At 45.9% G+C, this 20,788-nt stretch overlaps 1 protein-coding gene across 2 annotated transcripts in view; it reads right to left on the bottom strand.

Annotated features, from left to right (window-relative positions):
- The window catches only part of Trap1 (TNF receptor associated protein 1), a 137,447-nt gene that overhangs the window by 102,123 nt on the left and 14,536 nt on the right, over nucleotides 1-20,788 (bottom strand). The window contains exons 2-4 of one of the 2 annotated variants that reach the window (XM_075698248.1): nucleotides 18,845-19,135; nucleotides 12,535-12,921; nucleotides 6,001-6,216 (exon numbers count right to left, since the gene is read on the bottom strand). In XM_075698248.1, coding sequence (XP_075554363.1) covers nucleotides 6,001-6,216; nucleotides 12,535-12,921; nucleotides 18,845-19,135 — 894 coding nt within the window. The remainder of the gene's footprint in view (nucleotides 1-6,000; nucleotides 6,217-12,534; nucleotides 12,922-18,844; nucleotides 19,136-20,788) is intronic. The other variant, XM_075698249.1, reaches the window with a different exon arrangement.

The following is a 20,788-nucleotide window of genomic DNA, read 5'->3' as shown; positions in this document are numbered from 1 at the left end:
CTCTTTGTTCCGGAGGCGACACAGCCTTGTGTGTATGCAGTAGGTGCGCTTCTCTGGTCGTGTGCCAGGCGCCACGCCGCCGGCATGGCGGCGCATAGTTCGAATTATCCGTGGCGGAACCTTCTCGCGTTTGAATTAATGGGCTTTTTTTATACACAGACTTCTGTGGAGCTTGGCCAGATCAAATCGTACAGTTCGAATTATACATAAATTCAAATTATTGAAGTTCGAATTAACGAGCTTTCACTGTAGCGGCATTGTCGTCATGCAACTCTCGCCTCTGATTCTCGCGTATTACCTGCACCTGTATCACCTCCATGTTTTGCGCCTGCTCTTTCTGTTGCTGGTCTCAGTGTCTTATATGCATGCATGCATTATCCTGCTGCTTCAAAATTTTCCGATAAATGTTCAGAGTTGTTAGTAACGCTTATCCTGTCTGTCTAGTCTTACTTTGTCCCAGCCATCGCACTTCACCGTAGCCAAATATGCATCACTAACTGGCCCCAGATTCTACTCTTCTGAAGTACTGGTGTATTACTTGGAAGGGAAAAGCGTTCACAATGATCGAACAACTAGGCAAGCAGACGTTCTTTCTGACCCTTAGCGTGTCCAAACTCCACAATCAGTGCCTGCTTGAAGTCAGAGCCGGTTGAGGCACGTGGTTGAGGCAGGGTCGATGCCAGCTGCCTGTAAGATGTTTCGCATAACTTTGATTTCTACAGTAAGTGGGATCTGCGTAGTTCTTTTGTTTACAAGTCTGCACTGAGTCTACTGACCACATCTGGCTTTGATTTCAGTTTCTGCAATTTTTGTTAGCTTGCTTGCACCAGCTTCAGGGTTCCATATTATAAAGCGCCACAAGAGACTTACGAGGTTTGGTGTTCTAAGAGGGTATAAATAATACAGTATAACCTTGTTAACTTCACGGAACCGCAAAAAATGTTCGAATTAATCGAATGCCTAATTATCGAGGGTATCCAGAAAACAAACAAATGCTTGCTTTGTCAACATACCTTTATTTACTGAATGAATCGCCAAATCCTGTTTATATTTTGCCCAACACCAGTGAGGAAGCTGCAATTCTCACTTTGTGAATGATTAGCGCTCGCTGCGGCAATGGCCTCGTGACTTCCTCCACAGCGCGGCCGCGGCGCGAGTCTTCATCTGAGACATGCTTTTCACTACCACACGCACATCCTGATTATTTTGCTGCCAGGTCACCACCTATCATGATGTACACGGTGCTTTTCATAATTGACAGCTTTGCACCGAGTCAAATGCAACTATTGTTTGCCGCAACCACTGCTGACACAACCGTGGTCGCTATCGACGCGATCATGGACGGCGACCTTGCAGTTCTGAAGGCTTGCCGCTGATGCGCGTACCGAGTCAAAACGAAACTGTTTGCTGCAACCACTGCAGACAAAACTGCGGCCGCTATTGACACAATCCTGGATGGTGACTATGCACTCATGAAGCCACGGAGCTATGTGCTGCGGTAAACTCAAGAATAAAGTCTTCAAAGGCACGAACAGGTGCTAAATGTTCTTGTCATTCACGTATGATTTCCACTGATCACCATGGCGATGCAAACTCTGTCATCTTGTCTCACTGGAGGCTAACGCCGCTTTTGCTCCTTTGCATCGCACATTTGCAGCACTCCACACTCACCAAGCTCCGAGAGTTGTCCGTATTAACCAATGTGTGACCAAGTACGTCCGAATTTATAAGAGTTTCATTGCATTAAATAATGCATATGCCTGTCGGGACCAAAGGAAGAATCAGAATTATCCAAGTTTCCTAATACACTGGGGTCAAATTAACGAGGTTTTACTGTTATTGCCGGAAGAGTAAAACACTTGCCATAAGGAACTAATGAGTGTATTGGTTTGATATATGTAGAAATAAAGTGTAGTTGGAAAGGAAAAGGGGTCAACACACGAGGTGTTTGTGACAGCTCATTCCTCTGCTGAATATTTACTATCCATAGACCATCTATTCACCGTCCACCAGCAATTTCGCAAATGATTAGAGCACTGCGGGCCGCAGCAACCAGTAATTTTTCTGTAGTCACAGCAAGGCCGGCAATGTGTACGACGGCTGCTGACGGCCATGTGAAGGTGGCCATCTCAAGCAAGATTGAAAATGGCAGAGCATGCCAAGAAAGCTGGTTTCGAAGTGGTATTGTTGGCATCGGCCGCTTCAGTGAATGTCGCCATGTGCAAAAGAGCGGGGCAGGATTTGTGCATTGACGCACCCTACTTGTGAGTGCCACACCCACATCGTCGTTCAAGTACATGCCAGGTTCCCCTCCTAGCGAAAAATCCATCCGCTTCTATACTGACAGCAGGAGGCCATTACCATAGCTTGAAATCAATGCTTGGACAACGTCTGGCAGAGTGAACAAGGAGCGAACAACACCATTTTGGTTGGTGTTCTGTCAACTGTCTTCATCATATGAATTACCATAGGTTGTTGAAACACTACAAAATAGAGATAAATCAATGAGAACATACAGCAAGCATGTGTACCTACTCAAGAGTAGATTGAATGTGGAGCTACGCTCCCCTTCTAACACTAGTTTAAGGGGGGAGGCTACCATGGAGACTGAACTTTTTATTTTTTATGATATTCGGAGGAAACATTCAAGGGACGTTTATACCACCAAACTGTGAGGAACTGCAAAGTTTCATGAAGATTTGTTTATTAGTTCCAGAGTTATTGAGGTCTAAGACACTAGGTAGTTCATGGTTATGCCTGAGGAAGAGCCTGGAGAAATCCCAGGACATCGTAGGAAGCTCAAATTCACTGTGATAATTCCTTGATAGATATCCCAAAGGGCTACAAAACCCTTTCTTTCTTAAATTTCACCTCCAAAAAATTTTAACACAACTTTGAATTTGATGTAGCCAGTAATGACCACATTCATCAAAAATTAATTGCTTATTATCAATTAACTGTACCGGCTTTCTGAAAAGAAAGAAGCTTGTTAACCCTGGCAAAGTCATTCAGAAACAATTAAAAAAAACACGGCACACAAATCTGAAGAGCAGTTCTTGAGATATCTGCTTCCCCAGCCCCCCTACTAGCGAAAAAATCCATTCAGAGAAAACTGAGTTGAACACATATTTTTATTAGAAACCTCCTGCAGAGCTTCTAATCAGCTCTTGCTGCTCGAGGCACTCAATGTGTTGATTCTCGACTGGCGAAAGCCAACAGCATAGTTCTGCCGCTGCAAGCGTCTTACGCAGTTGGCACTCGCAGTGGAAGACTGAAAGTTTGATGCTCGTACAAGTCGCATATCGCGCTTTTGTGCACCAAACGTGTGCACTGTCTTGGGCTTCGTTGCTGGCATCGCATGGAACAATGAGGATGAAAACCACAGAACTAGCAAAAAAAAAAAAAAAAAAAAAGCTCTGAAAATAATTTAAAAGATAGCGCAAGGCGATGAGCAGCTCACAAGCACATGTCTGTTGAGGCGGACAGAGCAAGGGGCAACAAAGACGCGAATGCGGCGGGCATGGCATCGAAGGGAGCAGCCACCCGCACAGCAGCCAATGGCACGCGCACTTTAGCCAGTGGGATTTGAATCCCACTGGCTAATGCAGCCAGTCAGCGCCCCGCATCACATCGTGAGAAAACGCCAATAGCGCCTCAACCGCACCGACTATGCCACTTTGCAAGGCGGCAAAACAGAGAAATGGTGGCTAGAAGGGGGCAGTGTGATGGGCGGGAGCCTGTAGGCTGCACAAAGGAGCGATGAAAGTTGCAGATGGCGCTACTTGCAGCTGCTGTGCAGTTTTCGCAGCTTTTCAAGGGGGCGGTGCATGGCAGTTAGCACGCATGTCGCATTCACATTGGGTCGTTTCTGACAAATTCAATGCTGGGGCTGCGCACAATAAACAGGGGAATAACATCACCATGTCATTTACTTCCCTATTCGCATCCGCATATGCCAGCAACATGCCCTTTAAAATGTTTTTGCTTCGTAAAAAAAAAAAAAAAATTAGGCTCATATGTTGGCACTTTGGCGAACCCTCAACATGCACTAAAAATTTTCCATCACTGCTTTTGTTGTACAGATCCACAAGACGAGGAGACCATTTATTATGTATTACAGTAATCCACATGCACACATCAGACCGACCTTAGCAGTAGGCTCTACTTCACTATACTTGACTTAAAATGCTTCTGGGGCCCCCTTTGATAAGCTTTGCCCTTGTTCAATGTGAAAAGGTACAGCCTAGTTAACACCACAAACTGGATCATTTTTGCAGTGAGCTCCTTGTGATGGAGCTCGCATCCCACTTGGCGGAGTGTTAAACTGTTCAAGAACTGCATAAAATCACGCACACTGAAAGCATAAAGCTTCTCTGTTGAAAAAAATTATGTGAATGCAACCTTGAACCCTTTAATGAGCGTGGCTAACTCATGTCCAGGGTACAATGGGCCTTCCCTGTCAATTTCTTGTATGAACACGCTGTCTGCACTGCATTCAGGTGCTTCTCTGGTGACTACTTTCCCATTAATCACATGCCGAAAGGTCCTTTCGATGTACTTCAATTTTAAGTGCCGTTGGCAAAGGACACACATTGTTGTCAACTCGTTCCCAGCACGTTTGATGTTTTGCAAGTCGTGACAATAATTCATGCAGAGCGGCGCTTCAGGCGGTCTAAATAGGGAGGCCCCACCCCCTTGGCTTTGCACGTTCTGTACCCGCTTCTGCACCCGCTTCTGCACCCGTGTACGAAACGTGTTCGCGCTATCAACGCCATGAGGCCACGACACGTTATCTATTACACAGCACATGAACAGCACAATATTATGCAATACGCACCTCAAAATAATCACAGTGGCTCATGTGTGACGCTTCCCAATGATACCGATCAGCGTGCAAACAAGTGCGGTCTACATGCCTACATTTGCCTGACAGACCTCGCTGGCCCTACAATGGCAAAGGCTGCGCCGTGGCTTGTCCTTGCACACTAGTGTGCTTCAGCGCCCCTAGCGGTGCCGGGAACTTTCATCGCCCATCGCGCCTCTCTCTCGCACAGCACAGATACACCGCCCATCACACTGCCCCCTTCTAGACACCATAATAGAGACAAAGAATTTATGGTCAAAATGACACCAAGATGGTGCGGGCAGGTCGCATGGGCAGGGAATGATGCACGCGCAAAGTTTGACTTAATTTCAGCATTTGCACGTTTTGTAGGCCGCGGTGACCTCAAAAGTTGCATTTCTTTTTACTTTGCGGTTTAATTACGTGCTGATAATTATAAAACAGGTAGTTTATGAGACATACAACCCCAAAATATTGTTTTTAAAAAATCAACGTTTTTGCTGTTTTTCGGTTTTCAAGGGCCGCGTCCACCATTAAGTCCCTGGTTGGTCGTCTCCTGAATCACGTTTCCTAACTGAAATCAGAGCTGCCAAAGTCGTCTTCAGACTCTTCGCTGCTGGTTTAATAAAACACTTCTGTTGTCGAAGCAGCAAAATTGTGTGATTGATGTCGGTTTTCTTGCGCGTCCCGATGTGAGCATGAGGTCATGTCTGTCTATGTCCACCACCGCCAGCAGAGGACAGCAGAAGACTAGGTTGGGCGACGAAATTAGGAGATTTGCGGGTGCTAGTTGGAATAGTGCAGGACAGGGGTAATTGGTGATCACAGGGAGCGGCCTTCGTCCTGCAGTGGACATAAAATAGGCTGATGATGATGGCCACCACCGGTCTCTAGACAATTCTCTCATGTGTTGCTGCCTGTTGGAAAGAGAACAAACTGCACTGAAACTGGAAGCCTAATTCTCAAACTACCTCGACGATGCGATTACACATTCCAGCACATGGAAGTTTGAGCTCGGCAGCACGTGCAGAACCACGGATCATTTATGATCAGTGACCTATGGGCAGTGTCTTCAAGGTGTTAAATGAGTGCATAACCTGTGAAATGTGAGCTCTCAAGACCCGCAGTGGAAATACAGTTTGTGACACACTGCTCACCTTGCGCGAGTAGAGGGCCACACCATCTTTCTCACGACTCATGTCAAAGAGACCGGGCTTGCCCTCGGGCACATACAGGAGACATCGAATGGAGAGGGGCACATCAGTGCAAAAATGCACTGTGAAGCGAGGCACATCAAATGCCCCCGACAGGTAGCGGTAGAACTCGTCGTGTTGTGCTTGTGTCACATGCCGGGGCTCCAGGAGCCACAGTGCCTGTCAACAAGAACAGTGTTACAGCAGAATTTTGGTTTAAGCTAGTCGGTGTGTCATATTTAAGGAAACCTGCAGCGCAAACTGCAAGTGAACAACATAAGACAGGATGTCACATGACAGAACCTAATCCCAAGCAATACCTGTGCCACACTGGTGCAGAAAATGGCCTTAACTTGTTAATGCCTTATATTTTTATGAAATTTGCATGATGCCACACAGACAAACCTAATATCACTTGCCTTAATTTCATTCGTTATCTAATGCATTCACCAGAACTCATTCGACTGAGAAATGCATACTCTCAATGTCATAGTGTGCCCAGTGCAAATTAATTTAAGTGCTTGTAACAGGCTCTATCATGTAAAAATAATTCATACATAATGTTCTACAACAACACTCCTGCAAGGAGTTGTACTCGACAAACTTCCCCAGGTAAGCATTGGAACAGCTTCGACAGCGCAGGCGCCATTTTGCTTTCGTGCTTCAAATTGAACATGTAATGGCCAAAATTAGTTCAAACGTCCTAAAAGACAGCAACAAACACAAGCTAACGGCACCATAGTATGCTTGTTTTTACATTTCATATTCATGAAGGCAAAATAAACTTGTAAATGCATACTGATTTTTATTCCCTACCTCAACATTGCTCAGTTCAGAAGATACTGTCACCAGCATCACCGCGTCAAATGTCATTAAATTTGGACATGTGGCAGGTCCGCCGAAAAAAACGTCATTAGGAAACTTAAGCATCAACGAATTAATGGCATTTTTGTGCCTGTGTGACAGAGGTATAAAACCAGTTGGAAGTTGTCACCGATCCTGTCACATGTGTTCTCTGTACACGTCTAGTTTATGGCCTAGATTTACTCAAATAGAAGTAAACATACAGTGTTTTCTAGTGCAGGTACACACCATACAGAGAGAATTGTTACTGAAATTTTTACTCAGCAAGCAGTGTAATAGAAGACACAAAAAAAGCACAGTGTAAACAACCTTCTGAAGTAAATGCACATACAGTAAAACTTCAGCGATACAGATCTCAAGGGGCCGAGTAAATTGTGTGAAATATTTGTATCACCCGAAATTCGTAGCCCCAAAAAACAAAACAAAAAACAAAAGAGCCAGAAACTCATCTTTAGAAATTTATTCACGGATTAACGGATGGAAGAAGTCCCGAAGTCCTTCTGGGTTTTCTTCGCCAGGTCAACCAGCAGCTAATTCTGGAAGTTGTCCACAAACTTCACAAAACAGGCTTTGCAAGAACATTGGATACAGCACAGCATGAGCCTAGCAAGAAGAGACTGCCAGTGCCGGACCATTTCCGCTCCATACAATGCGTGCATTTGCCGCCGTGTTATTGGCTGCCTTCTGCCAGCCTTCGCTTGCACTGCGAATATGGAAATGGTCCGCCTGCCAACCCGCCTCTGCATGCTCGGCATAGCCTTCTAGCCACTTTGATGCCGGCAGTCACGGCGCTCGCGGCTCTCATTTGTATCGCCCAAACCAATGCGCAGGGGGGGAGTGTTTAGGACATCCAAAGTGTTGCTCGTAGTATAAGGTGTGCTTCTGCCGGGGCATCGTATGAATTCGTATCAACGCGAAATCACACCAGCCATGATTGTATCACCGAGGTTACACCATATGCTCCCAGCAAGACAGCTTGACCCTTTATGACGACATTTATCAGACACCTTTTCAATCAATAAACTTTTCAGATCAAAGGTGCATGTGAGAACTGCCACACGTCACCTTTTTATGTGTGTACTGCTGTGTTCATCTAATGCCAATAATAATGATGATGTATGGGGTTTTCTGGCGCAAGGAGCAGGGATGGGGCCAAAGAGCGCCAGGCCAGTGTTAATGAGTTTGCAGTGGAGCAATGAATTACGACAGGTGAATGTGACGTGGCTGTAAAGGGACCTGAAAAAAATGGTTGCTGTAAAGTGCGTAAAGCCTATATGTAATAAAATTATGGCAATAGCTAATGAGGTGGGGGTACCATTGACACGAAATATACATAGTGAAAGAACAATGACACGCTAAAATATGTCACAGGCAAACATTTGCAAGAAGCACTACTGCCTTAACAGAGCCCTTGAAATGCAAGGGTCTGGAGGTATGTGCTATACAAAACTCCAACAGCCACCGCGTGCTCATTTTCTAGCCACCTCTGCGCGCCACCACAGCTCTGCAGAGCTGTGGGTGCAGCCCTGTGGGTGTGTTGATGCAGCACTGCATCAACGCAAAAAGTTGTTGAAGCACAGAGACTACGCGTGGCTCCAAATCTGGTGGCGTGGCCGCATCCAGCGACTTGGACAGCGACGACTAACGGACCGTTGACGGCAAAGGAGCCGCCAAGGCATGCAAAGGCAAGCTGTCAAAGAAAACGACTCAGAAGAGCCGCTCGATGGGTAGCGAAGCCGAGGACAAGAGCGGCGCGTTGTCCTTGTCCGAGCCTGAGGAAGGCGAAGTCTCAGACTCTGACGACAATTCTTCGGTGCCGGCCTGCGGCAGCAAAGACAACGATGATGACGATTCCAAAGTCAGCTGGGCCCTCTTAGAAACCCAGCTGAGCCTCGAATCATCGCTTGCACTCGCGAGTCCCTTTGTCTTCCCCTTCTTCGACTGCTGGATCTGATGCTGGAGTTCCCATAACGTGGACCATTTATAGCCGCGAATTAAGGAATCCATTATTCTTTCGAAGGTTGCCAGGGCATTACAAAGTCAAATGACATAACCTTGAATTGGTAGAGGTCGTCAGGTGTTACGAAGACAGTTTTTTCATGGTCCATGTCATCTACCGAGATCTGCCAATAGCCTGATCGGAGGTCTATCAATGAAAAGCGCTTGGCTCTGAGCAAGCAGTCCAAGGCGTCATCAATATGCGGAAAATGGTAGACATCCTTGTGTGATTTTGTTGAGGTGCCTGTAATCAACACAAAAGTACCAACTGCTGTCCTTCTCGACAAGGAAAACAGGCAGCGCCCATAGACTGCAACAAGGCTAGATAACGCCATTAGTCAACATCTTATTGACTTCACGTTGTATTACTTGTTCAGCATGTGAAACATGGTATGGCCAGCGGCGTATCGAATTGGTGTCTCCAGTGTAAATACGATGGGTGAACACAGATGTCTGGACTAAAGGGCTGCCGTCAAGGTAAAAAATGTCGCGATACGTTTCCAAGAGATGGTGGAGGTCAGCAGCTTGTGCCGGAAGATCAGGTGCAATCTTGCTAAGTTCATCTGTGAGAGTTGGTGGATCGAAGGTTCCTGTAGAGGGCGATGGAATTTCAGCGTCAAGAGCCGATATCTCGAAATCGTTCACAGGCGACATGTCATCCAAAAACATGCCTCTGGGAAGAATTCGAGTCTAGCAGTTCGTGGGGTTCTCCCACCCGTGCTCTTGGGACAAAGGAACGACAACACAGTAGTGCAAACAATCACAAGGGCATTTATTGCACCTTTCATAGATCAATGCCTGCTAGCCGAGTTGCTATCCACAAAACATGCCGATGGGCGCTCGACAAATCTAGAAGTCCGACTCACCGCACCCGGATAGCAAGCGAATATGTTCGCTCCATGCTGGATCCCAACACCTGGTCGTTCGCATGTATGGTCACGCGAATGGTGGCGTGTTCGAAGGCGGCCCCGTAAGACGGTCTCGCAGAGGCATGGATCGGCGCACGCGCGGCACGTCCACGCTGCTCGCCGGTCCGCCGCCCAAGAGCCACCGTGTTCTCCCTTGCGTCCAAGTAACCCCGCCACAGCGCAACACTCGCGCCATCTCTCGCACTGCGCCTCAACCACTCCGACCGCCGCGGGCGCCAGGCCACGCGAGCCGTGCGGGAAAACAACACATCAGGGGACACGTGAGAGTCTCGCATCCCCACAAGTTATGATTAAGGAGAGTGAGCGAAATCTGATTGCCTGTAACAGTGAGCACGGTATGGGGAACGACAAAATTTCAAGCAGTATGTCAGTGGTGGGACATTGCACGTAGACATCGTCAGGAACAGACGGGAACGACAGTACAGAGATGTACGTAGTGGCTTGAGGTGATAGCGGACGGTGGGTGACAAGGCTATGGTGAAAGGGATGATGGTCGACGAGCTGGTGGCGAACGGGACTGGTGAAGTCAGAATGATGACGAGGGACTGTTTCAAGGAGCACGAGCGTCATTGTTAGGCTGTTGCGGTTATAATGGGGGTTGGTAACGACACTCGCATCATTCGTGGCGATAATAACTGGTGAATGGCAGTCGTAGAGGGGAGGACACAGTATGAGTGTTACAATGGCGAGCAACGTGACCAATACGCCAACAAGAAAAACAGATTGGTTGATTGTCTGCCATTCGCCACTCGGCTGGATTTCGGTAGCGTGCGGGATACCACAGACCAGTCAATGAACCTGGAGCATGAGACAGCTGTGAAGTGGCAATGCCATATACAGAATGAACTCCAAGATTAGCGAGTTCTTCGCAGACTATTGCCTGCACAAATGCTGCTGTAGACAAGTTGTTCGATTCACTGGGGCAGGAAAAAAAGGTCTGCAGGAGCCATGGCTTGAAGTTCTCGCCGCACTATTCTTGTCACGTCATCTTATAATAATGGTCGCTGCACTCCTAACCTGTCCTCACAAGAGGATGTCGCAGCTGTATTCGACAGACGTGCGAACGGCGTTGCAATGCGGCGGCTCTTGGCCTGCTCAAAGCGTTGACACTCTTTTATGATGGCCTGTACTGTTTCACAATTTTTGCACATAAGCAGGTTGAAAGCATTGTCAGCAATCCCCTTCAGTACAGGCCCAACCTTGTCTGACTCGGCCATATCGCTGTCAACTTTAAGGGCACAGAGCCAGCACATCCTGGATGTAAGAGACGTATCATTCTGTGGACGTCCGGGGGCAGTTCGCTAGTTCTTTCTTAGCGGTCTTCCGCCCAGCTGGACGGCCGAACAAGTCCCTCAGCTTCTGTTTGCACGTGCCCCAGTCGTTCAGCTCTTCCTCGTGGTTGTCATGCCACACTTTCGCTGCGCCTTATAGATAGAAGGCTAAGTTAGCCAACATAATTGTCTGATCCCATTTGTTGTGGGCACTTATACGCTGATATGTGGTGATCCAGTCTTCCACATTGAGGTGGTCTGTGCCGCAGAAAGTTCCTGGATCCTGCCACTGAGCCAGCACAGCAGTCGGGGTTGTAGGCGCTGATGTGGGCCGCGCCATGTCGGGTCCTGTTTTGTCCATCATGTTCAGTTCGAGGTGATGACCACTGCAGAGCTCCATCGTTTTTTCTCACGGGTACTCCGCACCTCTCACCAATTTATTATGTTGCAGAAGTCGCACATAAAGATGTATTTACAATATTTACAAGAGAGACAACAATGCATAAACAAGATGGCTGTCGTAGATAAATTCCACCTCTACACGTCAAATTCTCTTCTTCTGACTGGCGCCAATGTTGGTTGCACCGTAAAAATATCATTAATAAAAATAAGGAACAGCAGAGGTCTGAGTACGGATCTCTCTGGAACCCCAGATGTTACATCCTCCCACGGAGAACATTTGCCATTTAGAACAACTTGCTGTTTCCATGATGTTAAACAGTCAATTATCCATTTTTTGACAGAGTTATCAATATTAATGTACACAAGTTTCTGTATTAATAACTGATGGGAGACAGTGTCGAAAGTTCTAAAAATCTAATAATAAGCCCTCAATCTGTCCTCTACAATCGATACTGGAGGCTATATTGTGGTAAAATTTGAGCATCTGAGCTGTACAAGAAAAACCTTTTCGAAATCTACGCTGCTGATTACTCAGAAGTCTTATTGACGTAATGTGTTTAATTAAGGCCGTATAAATAATGTGCTCAAAAGTCTTACAAAGTCCTTACACTTTACGTCGAAAATCTTTACATCTTTTCTTTTGTACTGATGACCCATTGTATATTTGTGCATAATTTAATTTTCCTTATTTTGATGTGTGCGTGATTGCTTATTTTTTCCTCTCCCCAGCTGGCAGGTGTTCAATGACAGCAGCATTTCCTAAATAAACAATAAAAAATATAAATAATTTGCTAGCTCGGTGCACATGCACTGTGTAATGCACGGCTGCATGCATAAGTCCTCCACTCAACGAGCTTCCTTTACCTTGAACTCCATTTAACTGAACACATTTCCAGGCCCCCTCGAGTTCACATTATTGAGGCTCAACTATACAAGCGATACACACTTAAAATGCGTCTTCCCCAACAGTGAGCAAGTGCCCTTTTTTCACGAGTTGCATCTCAGAAGAGCCCACAAACATTGAGGTAACTTACCTGCAGTGTGTTGACTTGTCGCCCATTGAGGTAGATGGGGCTGCCTACAAAATTGCTGTACTTCTCGATCACTTTGCCCACAAAGTCCACATCAGCAAAGTCCGAGCAATCCGGCTTCAACGTGAGCACAATCTTGGTGCCTTCCTGGACGCCCTCGGCCTCCGAGATTTCGTACTGGCCCGAGCCATCCGAGAGCCAGCGCATCGCCTTGGCTCCTACGCAACGTGACTGCGAAAACACTTCCACCCGGTCGGCAACCATGAAGGCCGAATAGAAGCCAACACCAAACTGGCCAATGATGGAGTTTGCATTGGTGTCGTTTGCAGCCAGCTTCTTGAGGAACTCTTTGGAGCCTGACCGTGCTATGGTGCCTAAGCTCTCAACCATCTGAAATGCAACCAGACAAGATGATTGAGATTTGTCCTAAATGATTAAGTCTTAAGTCTGTTTATTTTTATCCCAACAATGAGGGCAGGCATAAGAGAAAAGTGACATTTGCCACTTGGGAGAGAACACGAGCCTCCCCGATATATATGGGACAGAACAAAGACACAAACACAGTTTCACACATGTGATAATAGCGAGCGTGTTGCACTGAGAAACACCTAGTCGCGTGCCTTAGCGATCTACTAAAGCAAGAAAAATGCTTATTTTTATGTTGTTTCTATGTACACAAAGTACCTTTTTAGCTTTTCAGATAAATGAAAGGTGCATTACAATGCTTCAAGATTCACATGTTGATCTTTTTCACGCGACTTAAGCAAACATGACTTGAAATTGTTATTACATGAGAAAACGTGTGCTGCAGGCTTCTATTGTAATGTACTCCTGCTACTGGTCCTTGCCTTTTCCCCTGCTAAATTTAGCGGGCTACATCAGTGGGCAGAACCAGAAGCTCACCAGGGCCTATGTTTATGCATAGTGAAAGGATCTATATGGCAAGCTTACCGACTATCATCATCATCAGCAGCAGCAGCAGCCTGGTTACGCCCACTGCAGGGCAAAGGCCTCTCCCATACTTCTCCAACTACCCCGGTCATGTACTAATTGTGGCCATGTTGTCCCTGCAAACTTAATTTCATCCGCCCACCTAACTTTCTGCCGCCCTCTGCTACGCTTCCCTTCCCTTGGAATCCATTCCGTAACTCTTAATGACCATCGGTTATCTTCCCTCCTCATTACGTGTCCTGCCCATGCCCATTTCTTTTTCTTGATTTCAACTAAGATATCATTAACTCGCGTTTGTTCCCTCACCCAATCAGCTCTTTTCTTATCCCTTAACGTTACACCTATCATTCTTCTTTCCATAGCTCGCTGTGTCATCCTCAGTTTAAGTAGAACCCTTTTCGTAAGCCGCCAGGTTTCTGCCCCGTATGTGAGTACTGGTAAGACACAGCTGTTATAAACTTTTCTCTTAAGGGATAATGGCAACCTGCTGTTCATGATCTGAGAATGACCTGCCATGACCTGAGAATGACCTGCCATGACCATGACCTGCCAAACGCGCCCCAGCCCATTCTAATTCTTCTGATTATTTCAGTCTCATGATCCGGATCCGCAGTCACCACTTGTCCTAAGTAGATGTATTCCCTTACCACTTCCAGTGCCTCACTACCTATCGTAAACTGCTGTTCTCTTCCGAGACTGTTAAACATTACTTTAGCTTTCTGCAAATTAATTTTTAGACCCACCCTTCAGCTTTGCCTCTCCAGGTCAGTGAGCATGCATTGCAGCTGGTCCCCTGAGTTACTAAGCAAGGCAATATCATCAGCGAATCGCAAGTTACTAAGGTATTCTCAATTAACTCTTATCCCCAATTCTTTTCAACCTATGTCTCTGAATACTTCCTGTAAACACCCTATGAATAGCATGGGAGAGTTCATATCTTCCTGCCTGACACCCTTCTTTATTGGGATTTTGTTGCTTGCTTTATGGAGGACTACGGTGGCTGTGCAGCCGCTGTAGATATCTTTCAGTATTTTTACATACGGCTCGTCTACACCCTGATTCCGCAATGCCTCCATGACTGCTGAGGTTTCGACTGAATCAAACGCTTTCTCGTAATCAATGAAAGCTATATATAAAGGTTGGTTATATTCCGCACATTTTTCTATCACCTGATTGATAGTGTGAATATGGTCTATTGTTGAGTAGCCTTTACGGAATCCTGCCTGGTCCTTTGGTTGACGGAAGTCTAAGGTGTTCCTGATTCTATTTGCAATTACCTTAGTAAATACTTTGTAAGCAACGGACAGTAAGCTGATCGGTCTATAATTTTTCAAGTCTTTGGCGTCCCCTTTCTTATGGATTAGAATTATGTTAGCGTTTTTCCAAGATTCCGGTACGCTCGAAGTCATGAGGCATTGCATATACAGGGTGGCCAGTTTCTCTAGAACAATCTGCCCACCATCCTTCAACAAATCTGCTGTTACCTGATCCTCCCCAGCTGCCTTCCCCCTTTGCATAGCTCCCAAGGCTTTCTTTACTTCTTCAGGCGTTACCTGTGGGATTTCGAATTCCTCTAGACTATTTTCTCTTCCATTATCGTCGTGGGTGCCACTGGTACTATATAAATCTCTATAGAACTCCTCAGCCACTTGAACTATTTCATCCATATTAGTAATGATATTGCCGGCTTTGTCTCTTAACGCATACATCTGATTCTTGCCAATTCCTAGTTTCTTCTTCACTGTTTTTAGGCTTCCTAAAATAAACACTAAATATAATTGAAGGTCTGGATGTCATATTGTCACATGTCTTCAAGGAGGACTTGCGCCGCTTAATGAGGACAGCTGGCTCCTGAAAAACACAGCAGTGGAACCTGGCTATCAAGTGGGCGGGGTAGTGCGCGCTTCTTTCTTCTTGTCCTTCCTGCCTCTTCTCATACACTGTGCCCACTACTGCAGATGGCATGTTCCCCCTTCCTCGAAAAGAGAATTGGCTCGATGGTTAAGAAGCAGTATAAGAAAAAGAGGGAGTATGAGGGCTTCTGCGCAGGTCGCACAGTGGTGTTAGCAAGAGCAAAGGTTGACCGGAGCACATGGTGCACTTCATATTTTACAACACTCGCAATGGAGCTCACCGTAGCCTGTGACAAGCCGTAAACTTACATTTCTTCACGCACAACGGTGCAGATCAGTTCTCGGAGGTTGTTATCGTTGCTTCCGCTGGCCGCGAAAATATTGGAAGGGGATGCTCACTTGCCATTCGTAGAAGTCCGATCACTGCTGAAGCTTCTTTTCCATACTTACAGCTTAAGATAAAAATTCGGCAACAGTCTTCAGAGGGCTCCGCACAAGGCCAGCAAAGAGCTGCTCCTTCACTCGTCGCATCAAGTGACACGACTTCTTGTCCGCGGCCATTCGTGGGTCTGCTGGTCTGAAGAGGGGCGTCATTTCTTCGACGAACACGGTGACACTTTCGTTGAGAAGCTGGATGCAGGCCTGGATCACTCGTTCTGCTCATTTGCAGAGGTCAGCACAGGCATAGGTGTCTAGCAGCTGACGGTGGAACTCGGGCCACGACATCAGTAGCTTCTCATGGTTTTGAAACCAGTTATCCGTGCCATCCTCCGGGCGAAAATAAACATAAGTTTAGTCTCGTCGTCCCATTGTACTCAGCCACGCGCTCAGTGTCGGCCATCCAGTCTTCGACGTCTTCGAACACATTGCCATGGAATGAGTTTGGAATCCGTGGGTTCTGAAGTGTGTAACTGGTCATCATTGGGCTATCCATGCCAGTTGAGGTAGTTGGAATCACTGTGTTGTCTTCCGGAGGTAGTCCCCTGATCCTATGGCTGGCCCAATGGACAGGAGTCTCGACTGGCACTTTGCTGATGATTCCGCTTCCAGGAGGGGTCTGTGGCATGAGCGAGAAATACCCAGCACCTCCACCACTTGGTCATGTGTGTTCAAAGAGGACTCACAACGTTTAATGAGGACAGCTGGCTCCCGAAAAACACAGCGGTGGTACCTGGCTATCGAGCGGGAGGAGTAGCACGTGTGCTTCTTCCTTCTTGTCCTCCCTACCTCTTCTCTTGGGCACCCATTACTGCAGGAGGCAATATAGTCAACTTAATTAAACTAAGTTCTAGTGTTTTATGTGCCAAAACCAAGATATGATTATGAGGCAGGCCATAGTGGGGGACTCCAGATTAATTTCGTCTACCTCTGGTTCTTTAATGTGCATCCCAATGCATGGCACATGGATGTTTTTGCATTTCGTCTCGTCAAAATGCCACCGCCACGGTCGAGATTCGATCCCGCGCCCTCGGTCTTGGCAGCACAACACCTAAGACTACGCCACAATGGTGGGTACAATCAACTTCCATTAATTCAACGCTGATGGGACTGACGAAATCAATCATCACACTTTTTATGTGTCAGAAGTAGAAAATTCTAATATAAAAATGACATTATAGCTTCAAAAACAAAGGTGAAATCGAATGTGCACTCAACTATCCAGCAAGAAAAACAGCACGCCTCTGATGGTGGCAATAAAAGAAAAGGACAGAACCAGCAAACTTTACTTGCACTACTTCGCTAGTTCAACCTGCAACACATGTAATCCTCCAGAATGTCAAAATCATGCGACTTGACCCTTGATGCTAGCTTAAGATGTAAAAAAACTTGACTTGTTTGAATGTACTTCCTAATGAGACTGAAAGCAGGGGTCTTATTCTGTGACAATCACTTTCGGCAATAGGCATGATTCAATCATTCAGCGACTGATTACCCATGACATCATCCTGCACTGTCAACAAATGCTTTCGGATGCTTCAAAACACAAGATAGAGCGCTCCGTGAGAGTGCAGAGCAGTTCGGGTGTGTTGTTTTCGAGCATATCAGCCGCAGTACAGCTTCTGCACACTGACTAGGGTTGACTATGGCCTTTTCAGGTAAAATAAATTGAAAAGAAAGTGTGAAAAGATTTATTTGAATCATTAAACTGTGCTAGAACTCACATGGTTGCAAAGTACATTTCTGGTGGTATTATAAAGTGACACACACTGTCTGCATCTGCGTGTCAGCCATCGTGCACAGCCATAGCGACATCATCTTCGAGTAGAAGAATCACGTGAGCAATGCATTGTTCATGGTGCCGCTGTCAGCTGCTCTAAGACACTGTCACCGAATGTTGTCCCTTACACAAGGCAACACAATGCACTAGCCGATAAACAGTCAACAAATAGCCCTGCACAAAACCACATTCAAACCACCATCAAGAAATACTATAAACTACCATCTCTCCTCTCTACTGCAGTTCACCACCAACAGACTGAGAGAAGAGGTGTTTATTCAATATATGTCGGGAGCACCCAACAACACCGTGACGTAAAATTGACATAGACTGGAACTACTAGATGGCACTATTCATTTTCCGGTCTTGCTGAAACAGCCAATCAGCACGCATCTGACGACAAAGCCGCTGCCAAGGCGACACTGTCGGTGAAAGTGATCATTACAGAATACGTCCCTAGAGTGTCGCCATCGTTTTGTTGTTATGCTATGCGAGAACTCGTTTTGTCATCATAATGTAAGAATACTTAGTCACCACCTGTGGTCACCACCTTGTGATGACAATCACGCCGACACTGGCTAGGCTGGTTCTGACAGTAGGCTGTTACAAACATGGTTTTCGTTTTGGTTTCCATTAAATTTTAACAAACTCAATATTTATTCCATTTGTTTTTTGTTTCTTCACAGCACTACTCCCAGTTCAAGCGCATGTGGCATTCACTAGAATTGAGATCGGCAATTGGGCACCCGGAGCTACATCACTTACAAAGGCCAATTGTGGTTGTCTAACTGTCTTGCTGGCTCATTACGGCACCCTGTGGCAGCAGCATTATTTACATTATCCAGCCCGCCGGTGCAATGGCAAAGGCCGCACACAGAAGGAGCAGGTAGACAAAACTGGTGTGTGTAGACTGGAAATGTAAAGATGAAATATGTAGCGCTAGAAATCTGGAAAAATAAGGGTGAAAGGACCGCACTACTAGGAGACAGGATTGTTTCCATATACTTCACCAAATGAAGAAGAATTGTTTTCGAGCAAGATGCTTTGCTCGGCTAGTAGACATGATGGAAAGTGAAAAGAAGAACAAAAGAACAGAGCACCAACAGTTGCACTCTGCACCATGCCTACACACCAACTAACCCAGCAAAGCATCTTGCGCCCGAATACATTGTTTACTTTATTGGGCAAATTTCATTGTTATGCTTCCCATTTCACCCCTCCCCTCTATGATGTGCATGGGCCTTGAGGATAACAAAGAAAAAGAAAAATAAATATTTAAATAAGCACATACTTCCTCTCGTGTCATGCCAATGCCCGTGTCCTGGATGGTGAACGTTTTGGCCACCTTGTTGGTGGCAATGTGGATTTCCAGGGGAGCTTCAGCGGAGTCTGCTGATACAGACTCAGGTTCTGTGAGTCGCACATAGCGAAGCTTCTCAAGGGCATCACTTGCATTCGATACCAGCTCACGCACAAACACCTCTTTTTCTGAGTACAGCGACCTGGCCACAATGTCCAGCAACATGCGCGTCTCTGCCCGGAACTCGTGCATTTCACTTGGCCCGCTTCTACGTTCATCATTCTGGAAGGAAAAACCACAGAAAGCAAAAAAACCACGGAAATTTATCACTTCCATCATTTTGTTTACACAACAATACTTGTATTCTTGTTGTGCAACTTCAGTCATTGCACCAGAACAACTTGTTTTCATCACTACGGGTATGTACATTCAGCTGTACAAATTTGTGGACTAGAGAATCTGCGCAAACGTTAAATTTTAAAGCAGTCTGCAACCATAACCAATAAAACCCTGTCACAGTAAGGCTTTCACATCCACTGGAAATTCTAATACAAGGTGTAGCAGTATGTTGATACGTAGGAAGAAAAGGACAAACAAGACAGTGTGCAGTATGGTGGCGAAGAGGAAAATCAACAGTGAATGGTGTCTTATGACATAGCACAAGCAGTGCTCAATGCTCAGAGCTCAACAGCCAGCATTTCCTCACTGGACGTCCTTTCCAGAGAAACCAATGCCACCATTGGCCTGCACCAGAAAAGTGCTCCCACCAGGTCAACTGGTACTAGCAGCTGGCATGGTGACACAGGTTGGTGACCCAACTCAGCTTTCCCTTTCGCTGGACACCTGTCCCAAAAGGGCTGGCATGGCAGTAGCTGGTTTATTGCCAAGTGGGCATCCAGGAAAGCTGACAGGGTTGACTGGATGGGTACAACCTGTCCCATTGGACACCTGGCCCAAAAGCCAAGCATGTGGAAGTGCTAGTTCTTCAACCATAGTGTACAGCCACCCGAGCTCTCCCTGGCTCGCCTTTCAGCTCAACTGCTGTCCTTGGGACCGTCTGTACAATTGCAGTCCTTGTCCTCTTCGTCCACAATGTAGGTGAGCTCAGTTGCCACAGAAGGAGCTTCACCAGCGTGACACTTCCCGAGTGTAACTGTTCCATTGTTAATGTTTTCATGTCAACGCATGTTAAATGTTATTTATTGAGTGATTAGAGCATTCTACTGTGTGTTTGTACTCCAGTGTCCCATGCAACTTCTTTCTGGACTGATTCTGAACCCAACCCAATTCTATTTCATCGCACCAGGCTGTGTTCACAGACTGCGGAGATAGCTTTTTCTTTCACAGACCCCATAGTTTGTAAACTTTTGTTGTTAACTGCACAAGCTGTAAGCTTAGCCCGAGTGTATATGACTTACATGTGTAAAATATGGTAGTGTTACTATTTCTTCTCCCAGACCAGACATAAGAACAGCCACTGTATTATTTCTCGAGTCTACTCAGGCTATCTTAACTCTTGCCCTGCCATGGGGAAGACAGATGCTTCTTGTAGGTTACGCCAGATTTTTTTTTCAGGAGGAACTACTGCACTCAATATTTTGTGTATTACATCAGCAAAAAGCAGAATAAATGCACTTTTCCCGCATAAAAGCCTTATTAATAAGCTGCATGTCATAAAAAAGATATAAATTGCCAGAATCAACATTGTGGGATAAACAAAGTTTGTACAGATATTACAAACTAGCCCAACAAAAAGTTCTGTTGTAAAAACATGCTTGTATCTAATATGTATATATAGCAAAAATTATGAGGTATACAAAATGTATTGCAGTCTAATAGGTACTATATCTGAAAAAAAAATCAATTTTTCACTGCATAGGTATTCCACTACAAAAATTGAAATGCAAACATTACAGTCCCCCCCCCTCTTACATC

The sequence above is a fragment of the Dermacentor variabilis genome, chromosome 7, assembly GCF_050947875.1.
Source record: "Dermacentor variabilis isolate Ectoservices chromosome 7, ASM5094787v1, whole genome shotgun sequence".
Classification (NCBI taxonomy): domain Eukaryota; kingdom Metazoa; phylum Arthropoda; class Arachnida; order Ixodida; family Ixodidae; genus Dermacentor; species Dermacentor variabilis.
The sequence above is the reverse complement of the archived record's forward strand: the minus strand, read 5'-3'. Positions and strand labels throughout refer to the sequence as shown.